General features: G+C 40.8%; 1 protein-coding gene across 1 annotated transcript; it reads right to left on the reverse strand.

The window, feature by feature from the left end:
• Window positions 1-2,294: 2,294 nt before the first annotated feature.
• On the reverse strand, window positions 2,295-6,226 carry LOC129121774 (alpha-1-antiproteinase-like). The gene is made up of 4 exons (XM_054635249.2): window positions 5,824-6,226; window positions 4,906-5,176; window positions 4,212-4,359; window positions 2,295-2,504 (listed from the first exon to the last, which is right to left on the reverse strand). The coding sequence occupies exons 1-4, from the start codon at window positions 6,209-6,211 to the stop codon at window positions 2,295-2,297; spliced, it is 1,017 nt and encodes a 338-aa protein (XP_054491224.2). The 5' UTR covers window positions 6,212-6,226.
• Window positions 6,227-9,347: the final 3,121 nt, after the last annotated feature.

A 9,347-nucleotide genomic window follows, 5' to 3' on the forward strand; every position in this document is an offset into this window, starting at 1 on the left:
GGCCTTGATGAAGTTAAGAGTTAGTAGTTAACTAATAATTGATTGCTTGTCAGCACAATGTTTGGTTAGCTGGGTTTATAATGAAGAATATAGAAACTGATAAATAGCTTTTAGGAACATAAGACAATTGCAGGCTCCTCTGTTTTGAAACCAACTGAAGACAAGGAATGGGAGTTCTACCAAGGGTTCATTTGTCATATTTGCATTGAAAAGGTACAAAGGTCAGAACGAGTAAGACTTCATTTACTTCCTCATTTTGGGACCCCTCTCCATAAAAGGGACCACTGACCCATTTCAAGGAATAAACTAGGCATGCTTAATAGCTTTTGAACTATTTACCATACGGGAATGGGACATACCAAAGCTATGAATATGTGTTTGTATTTTGGGTATTCAATACTTGTAGAGATAAAAGGGCTCTGTAATCACCTGTAAATTGCAGTGTGTATTTGGGAGCTCTCCCACATGCTCCCCAGTGTTGCAATAAACATACACTTTCTAGCTTTAAACTGTTAGAGAGTTTTTGTCCATCACAGCTGGATATCAGTACTAAATCAATATCCATATGTTTTTTGATAAATCATCCTGTGCTGGACATGACCAGTTCCAGCCCATTCCAACAGACCCACCACACAACACAGCTGAGCCCTGCAGCCAAGATGGTGGCACCTCTGGGGAATGCATTTGAGAAAAAGGAAAACACATTAAAATAACAAGTGAGAGAAGCAGCCCCACAGATATTCAGATCAATGCAGGAAGAGGTGCTCCAGACTCTGGAGCAGGGATTTCCCTGCAGTGCCTGGAGGAGCCCCTGGTGAGGCAGCTGTGCCCCTAGGGCAGCCCATGGAGGACTGGAGGTGGAGCAGAAGCCCATGCTGCCTAAGGACTCCATGCCAGAGCAAGTGGATGTGGCTGAGAAGAAGTTGCAGCTTGTGGAGAGCCTGCCCTGGAGCAGGGTCCTGGCAGGACCTGCAACCCCATGGAGGAAAGACCACAGTGGAGCAGTCTGTTCCTGATGGATTGGATCCTGCAGGAAAGACCCATGCCAGAGCAGTTCCTGAAGCGCTGTCAACTGTCATCATGCTGGAGCAGAGGAGGATCAGGAATAGGAAGGAGTGGCAGAGATGAAGCATTATAAACTGACCTCAACTCCTCTGGCCCTGTGTCTGCTCTCCTGCACTCAGAGAGAGGGGTAGAGGAGTTAGGAGTGAAATTGAGCCTGGGAGAAGGAAAAGGTTGGGGGGAAGCTGTTTTCAACTCGGTCTTTACTACTATCCTACTCTATTTTTAATTGCCAGTTAATGAAATTAACCTGCTACAGCACAACTTTCCCTTCACATGGTGCTGTTGGTCATGTTGGCTTCTGCCTACTCAGTACTCAGGAAGGTGCCCAAGTCACCTTTCTGCAGCCTGAACATCAGCTTAATGGAGAGAATTCTCTTGGAGGCACTCAGCAGCCTGAGCTCGCTGAAGCAAGTAAAGCTCAATTTGATCAACTGGCATGTGGAAAACAGAGACATGACTCCAGATGCAGTCACCAGTTTCTGGAACCAGAGGATAGGTTTTGCCACATCTGGTTCTCCTAGGGATCCTATGCTTTACTGTGCATGCACAAGACCATTAAAAATGAAAATTTTTGCAATGATGTGCAGCTTTCACTGACACAAAAGCTAAATTCTTGCCTTGCCAGAAATGTTGGGCCCCTTATTCTGGAGCAAGCAGTGAGAAGTTCAGAAGGGAGCAAGGTTTGAACCTGGCAGAAGGCAGCTGTCAAGCTAGAAGGAAAAGGATTATTCTTCACCAAGGAGCATCCACCATCTAGGAGAGGAAAGGTATAAAAGCTCTATGTCTGTGTTTCCATTCCCTGGAAGGACTTCAAAGAGGAAGGAGACTTCTCCTGGGATTCATGGTGGAATGAGAGGGAGAGAAAGAAGTGTTCCCCAGCTGAAAGGGATAGAGGTTTGTGAGGCACGGATAGGAAATGGAAGACACAGGAAGTTTCTCAGCCAACAGCAGGAAGTTGTATCTGCATACAAAAAACCCTGACACCATGATAACTACACAGAAAATGTGTATCTTTCAAGATCCCATGGCTGCCTAGTTGGGCTGAGTAATTTTGTAAAAATAATGTTCACACCCAAATGTCTGTTCTAAAGTAAACAAGAACTTGACAGAAGATTTATTTATTTATTTGTTAATTATGCATCAGATCAGGTCTAGTTCTACTTTGCAAAGAAATTCCTGGGATGTGCACAAGCTCTCCTCTCTGCACCGGAGAGTTTAAGTGCTCTGGCCTAGTCTTCCTTAGCTGTTGGGTTGACAATTTTCCCCAGGAAGAGCAGGCCATCAGTGGTTTTGTCAATAATCATCATCAGGAAGGGGCTGTTGAAGGTGATGTGAGGAGGAGGAGGAAATGGTAGACTCAGTGGTACTATTTCCATCATAGTCACTGCAGCAGCCTCTGTGCCATTCTCTCTGACATCCACCATGGCCTTGTGAATTGCCTGCAAGGAAACAGAGATTATAATCTCGGCACAGAAGACAGAGAAGCAGCTGGGGGAAAATTTGCTTGCTTTAACATTGTAAGAAGGTAATTCTTAAAACACAGAATGAATGTAGAACTTGTGTGAAAAAAATACTAGTGTCCAGCCTTTCCAAGACAAGCAAAGTTTCAGGAAAAGTTTTCTTCAACAGTCAGTGTCATACATGCCTGCTTGCAGAGACTGAGCAACATAGAGGATATTTATTATTCTGTTGTTTCTCTCAGAGTAAGATTTTGTCCTTAGTACTGAACACAAAAGAAGAAATTTTTCATTTTGCATCAATTTCTGTGTAAGCAAAATAGTTCTCTCTGCAAAAACAATAGTGTCAAGCTTTATAGTGTCCTTCTGCAACACAGCCCACGGATAAGATTTTTCAGGACTTTCTGTGGTAGGTGTAGCAGATTCATATTTAGGAATTCACATGCGCTATTTCACTGGTTTTGGATAGCCCTCTGTTTTCTTCCTTCATTGTCTGCAATGCATCTATAATTTTCTCTCATGAGTCTCTGCTTACCCTTCACCAATATACTTGGCTTTCCAGGCATCAATCCCATATCTACAATCCAGGTATTTCCACATGACATAGGGAGGAATGTGAGGAATCACAAATAATATATGATGGAAGGACCTCTAGAGGCTGTTGAATGCCACCAACCCTCCTGCACTGTGTGACTTCTGACACCAGATGAGGTTACTTAGGATTTAATCCAATCAGGATTTGAATATTTCAAAGGACAGAAATTTCATAAGTAACTCATACTAGTTTTTGATCACCCTCATGGTGAATTTTTTTACATAAAACCCAGTCAGAATATCCCATTTTCTATGTTTTGTGAGTTGTCCCTTGATGTATCACAGTTCATCTGCAGAAAGAGTCTGTGTCCATCTTGTCTCTCCCTTTCTAATAAATATCTGTAGGCAGTGCTAAGAACCCCTGTTCACCCTCCCTTCTGACTGGCAGCTCTGGCTCTCCCAGCGTCTCCTCATCCATCCAGTGCTCCAGCCACACAGCCATCCTGCTCACCCTCCTCTGGACTCACTCTGCTCCAGGGTGTCCATGTGTCCCTTGGATTTGGAAGCCCCAAACTAGATGTGTTGAACTCCAGAGGTAGTCTCACAAGTGAAGGATGGAGGGAAGGCTCACCTCCCTCATGACACAAGGCATATACTCCTTGGGACTCTAGAGAAATCATTCTGTTTGTCTGTTTTCTCATTTCTTGCTTGTGAAATGGGGCTATCCCTGTCCCGCAAGTCCATTGTCCATATAAATTCTGAAGTGCTCAGACAATGTAATAATGAAAGGTTTATACATAGTATAAGAATGATTATTCCCAGACTCATGTCATAACTATGATTCTTGCCATGCATTACTTCTTTAGCACCAGCTTTTTGTGAAATTATTTCTACTGTGCTTTCTAGTTGTTTTCTTCTTCAGAGACTATCAGCTAAGTTTGTAGGATCACTGTGCACTAAACAATTTAATATTAAACTGTATGAATAACAGCCATTTGAGGCCTAACCTCTGAGGCCTAACCTTTTCCTTCCTTTATTACCATCATTAAACAAAGACTACACTCCAGAGGTAGGATCAGCCTATTTGTAGGATTAAACCTGCATACAAACAAAGCAGAAAAATCTCTTGATTACCTTCCCTGCTTGCATACTTACTTTGGAAACCTTCAGAAGATGATCTTTTGCCATTCCAGAGAGATCAGCCTGATCACTGAACACCTCTGTCACACCCATTTTCTCAAACAGGCTCTTAACATCATAGGAGCCGGAGATAGAAAATTTTGGAAGATCCAAGTAGATTTTTCTTTTCAAAAAAAAAAAAAAGAAAAAAAAGAGTTTGTTATTGCAAGATCCCTTGAAGCAGTATCTATTGCAGGTATATATCCATCCCAAATACCCATGGAGCTAAGGCTTGGCTTTCTAAGACAATGATAAATCTCATGTTAGAGAAGCAGAAACTGAGGTACCTGTCCCACCAGCCACAGGCTGATCCATGGTGCAGGGGTAGTGATGGTTTATGAAAGTGACTGACTGGAAAGTATCATCCAGACTGGAGAAAAATAAATAGTATTTTCTTTTTAACTGGATTCTTCCTACTGAAGGCAGGTTCCAGAGGGCAATCTACCCATGTGCAGGATCCTCACAGCTGGGAGCTGTGACTGGGGGAGCTGAGAGGGTTCCCCTTTGGTGTGAAATCACATGATAGCTTGTCTGAGTTAAAGAAGCTGAGTAGTGCTTGTTCCTCAGAGCTGTACTTAGCAACTCATCATGGTATCCTAAGCTTTACCTTTCCTGGATGGGTAGTTTTAGCCTATTCAATGTTTAAACAAAGCCACAATTAAAATATTACCTTTTTTCAAGTGCTCTCAACCAATTAGACACTGTTTCTTTTAGCAGAGCATCTTCCACCTGTTTCATTGTCTCTTTATCGGGGAGAACAAACAATGCAGTAACATTTCCTTTGTATGGGATTTCTACTACCCAGCAAGACAACTTCTCATCCCTGTGGACATTAAAGACCTTGTTTTGATGCATCATTTTGACCTTAACAGAATTCTTGGCATCCAAAAAGAAGTCATCATCTCTCGTGTTTAAACTGTTGAAAGGTTTTTCCCAGGAGCCTTTGAAAAAAGAATGAGTATAGAATTGAAAAAAAAGGGGACTAATAAAGGTATGTCACATTAATTGATGCTTAAAACAGTATGCTTGAACTGTAGAGACAGCAACAAGCCTATCTCAATTTAAGGATGCTTGTTGCCTGGCCATGGAAAGAAGCTTCACCTCTTTTCAACTGGTTTAATAAAAATCCCACAAGAAAAGTATAGGTTGAAGCTTGCAGTGGAAAAGAGATGCATCTTTGCCTGATCAGATAGTGGTAAATCTTTCACGGACTCCAACTATACAAGCTTCAGGCTTATTCCTTTCATGCTAGTGTCATCTGTGTTTGACCATGTCCTGCACAGCAAATACCTGTGCCTTTCAACAAAGGATCATAAGTTCTGAATATCTTCAGCTCTGAACCTGGTTTAAAATTTATATGACATTGATCAGTACTTCTGCTGGTTCTGTTGTTTTTTCATTTTTAAAAAATTTCTCATATAGAAAATGATTCTTCATGCCCGTCTTTCAAATATTTTCCTGTGTAATTTACAAACCGAAATATGCATTTTAAATTAGATTGTAAGATGTGTTCACAATGTGAAAAAGTTTTGTTTCATAGAACTTCCAGAGCTTATTTGTATAGCTGCTACCCATGTCTGTGACTCACCTCTAAAGAAAATGTAGTTAATGAGAACCATCACAGTTTCTGAATCAAGACTCTTGACTAAATCAACAATTTTGTGATGTGTTTTTGCTTTCACATACATATTGATTTCCTTTATAGACTGTGGAAGATTCTGGAAGTTATTATAAATAGGTTCAACATAATAAAAATTTCTGACACGATCGAAAAAGGTTTGAAGCAATTCCACTCGTTTATCTACGAACAGGGCATTGCCCATGTTCAATTGGTCTTCTCGGTGACGGTCGTTCAGCAGCTGGAGGATGCCCTGAAATGCCTCATGAATCTCCTGCTCCTCCATCTGTGTCAGGTTGAAGCTGAGGCCTTTCTGCAGCTCTCTGAGTGTGTTTGATCTGGCCCCCAGGGTGAGCATTGCAAAGGCAGTGGAGATACTCAAAGGAGAGAAGAAAATGTTCCCGTCGCCCGACTCATTTCTGATCTGCTTGTAAAGCTTAAATGCAAAGTCAGCATTGCTGGGGGCTAGCTTGACATGAGGCAAGTTTTCATAATCAGCCTGGGACTGGTCTTCTGGAACTGGTACTTTTTGTACCTGCTGTTGACCCTGGACTTGAAGTCCAAGAAGCAGCAAACACAAATACAGTGCAGACTTCATTGTCCTGAACAGTTCTGTTAAGAAAGAACAGAGCAACTTTTAGATCTAAAGAAGTTTTTCTTTATTGGATGAAAAAGATTTTGTATTCTAGATACTGATTTTTAGATGTCAGTCATTAGAACTACTATTCTTTTTGGAAATACTCTTGTACTTGGCCTACAGTTTATTTCTAGTCAGTTCTCAGTTTGTGACCAAGGAGCAAAGGAAATAAGACAATAATGTGGTATTACCAGGGAAGAATCAGCTTTCCTGAGTTATTATGTATGAAATAGTTCTTATTTCTGACCAGCATGGCCTCAGTGGATTCCTAAGTGCCTTGGGATACATGGCTGAGTTCATGTATTTGCACCCATCTATCTGGTGAGTACTTTGGCAGAGGGACCAACTTTTGCTGATGTGTTTCTGTGGTACCCATGGTCTTGTTATGACTTTGGTTTTCAAGCATTGAAGAGATAGTTATAGCAGTGCATAAAATCCACCTAAATGCTCAGCCCTTAAACTGTTTATATATTTCTGCCTCTTATATAACAGCTCTGACTCAAGACTTATATCATTTCAAGATTTTACCTTAAGTGTTTCAGCAAATTGAGGCTAAATTGAGAAAGTTTTTTGGCACTCTATATTGCACATAAGCTATCCATAAAGTTGCAAAGCTCAAGACTCAAGAGCTTAGGAAAAGCTACAGTGGAATCTGCCTTGTTTTACATTGTATATGTAATTTGACAAACTTTCCTTTTCCTTCAACTGACATAAGCAAATTCTACATAAATCCCACAATCTCTCTTCTGTCCTTTTGGGGGAAGAATCCTGTGACATATTGGAGAAGAATGCTGTCCATATAGTGGCTCATCTAAATTATCTCAAATGACAGAAACTCAAACCCATGAAGCAAGCAGTGGCCCCCAGGGAAAGAGAGATGGTCTGAATACTGTTCATAGCAGCTGTGTACTTATCCTGGAGAATGAGATTCTGCCCAGAATCTGCCTCAGGCTCTATGTCTAATGCCAGGTTCAGGTCTTGCACCAGAATTATTATGGGGAATTGTTATTTCCAGGTTCCCCATTTTCTGGATGTCCATTATGGAAAAGTGGAGATATAAGTTGAAGTGCTGAGTGTGGGAGCTATGCTCAGCATGTCTAAAATGCTGGGCATAAACACTGACTCAGGAAAAAAAAAAAAAGCATTCTAGCTCTTGATAATTCATTTTGTTCTGGTAACAATTCATTTCATAATTCCCCAAATCTGCCTTTAAGAGAGACTGATTTCTCTTCCAGGCCTCCTGACTGCAAGTAGCCTGGTCTTTAAGCACATTAGACAGAAATGAAGCTACTCACATTAGCGTCTGGCTGGAATAGTTGGGACATTGAGATTTCAACTAAATTTATTCCTCTGGGGGCAGAGACAAGGTTTTGTTCTTTGTCTTGGTACTGATTGTTGGATATTAATTTTGGACTTCAAATCCCTGTCATTCTGTCACTATAGCTAGGAGCTGGATCACGGAATGAATTTTGTTTCAAACATTTAGAAAATGCTTCCAGAAGCTAAAGTAATTTCCAATTACTGTACAAAACAAATTAATCTCAGCAGTAAATAGCAGGGATCACACACAGCATAAATTCAAAGAATTCTAAGAAAGTATAGTATGGTACTTACTGTGCTGGACTTTTCTTTCACAGTGCTTCCTTCTTCCCTCATTCATTTGCTTTCTAGTATTAAGTTAATGTCCACTGGTAAAGATTAAACAGGGCAAATAAGAGTTATTTGCAAAGCAAAGATTAAGTAAACAACTTTTTTTTTGGATATCAAATATTTAAAGTCTTTTTCCCATCACACAGCCGGAATGATGCCAGCACTTAGTGCTCTAAAGGGAGAGAAAGACCAGACTTTGCTACTCTTGGCTCAAGCTAAACTGTATGTAAAAAACTTTACCAGTAACTGTGGTAAATCAGTTCCTGGAAACAGAATATGAGAAGAACTGGAAAGCTAAGAAAATGCCAAGAACATGGATGCCCTGTCCCACTGAACTTTCTGCACAGGATACTCTGATGCAACAATGCCATCTAATTGAGTACCCAAGGCAGCAGCAAGTTTGTTCAGGTACAGCTCTGCCCTGTACTAAATGGCATTATTTGGTGGCCTCAGAACATTGGTTAGCTTTTTGAGGGACCATTGATGAGTATTTTAGAAACTACTAAAGTGAAAAGCAAAGCATAGCATAGCTTGAAAAATAACTGAAATAAGAAAACAAATTAAAGAATGAAATGGGCAAAGTTTTCCACAGCAAAATGTTAACTTAGGACAAGAGAGAAGACCTTAGCCCCTTGTGCACAGGATAAGCATGAATTACATACATATCATATTATTTTGCACTGGGATTCCTCTCAGAGGAAGCTGAAACAGGCACAATTTAGCTATTTAGAAGGTTATTTAAGGATGAGGTGCATGGCACTTATCCTAATTAGCAATGACTAATTATTTCCATTGAATGTACATGATTTTGCCCCAGGTAAACTTACAATTTATCTACACACAGGAATCAACCATCATTGTTATTGCTATGTAACTGCTCTCTCTTACAAGACAGAGGCAGGGCTGGTGAGAATATATTCCCACAGAAAGGGTTTTTTTCATGATATGTACAAGTACCCAGAAAGTTTATTGCAGTATTATGTAAAATGACCAAGTCTCAGGAGCAGTAAGTATGCTGTTGCTTAACTCTAGCAAAGACAAGATATTTCTCTCAAGCCTAGGCCTGCCTACATAGATAGCATTAATCTTTCAGCCCAGTCCTAATGCTTGGCTAACCATCTGAAGGATGCCACTGTTTCTTGAGAAGGATTTCTGGGAACAGCAAAGCTGCTGCAGTGATTCCTCTCCTTTCTCCCTGGAGATGCAG

Source organism: Agelaius phoeniceus, chromosome 6 (genome assembly GCF_051311805.1).
Source record: "Agelaius phoeniceus isolate bAgePho1 chromosome 6, bAgePho1.hap1, whole genome shotgun sequence".
Taxonomy (NCBI): domain Eukaryota; kingdom Metazoa; phylum Chordata; class Aves; order Passeriformes; family Icteridae; genus Agelaius; species Agelaius phoeniceus.

Excerpts from the sequence above, each read along its gene's own strand:
- LOC129121774 (XM_054635249.2), bottom strand. The coding sequence starts at position 6,211 with ATGCTCACCCTGGGGGCCAGATCAAACACACTCAGAGAGCTGCAGAAA. Across the intron at positions 5,177-5,823 it reads TAACTACATTTTCTTTAGAG|GCTCCTGGGAAAAACCTTTC; the intron begins GTGAGTCACAGA and ends CTTTTTTCAAAG. Across the intron at positions 4,360-4,905 it reads TTGAGAGCACTTGAAAAAAG|AAAAATCTACTTGGATCTTC; the intron begins GTAATATTTTAA and ends TTTTTTGAAAAG.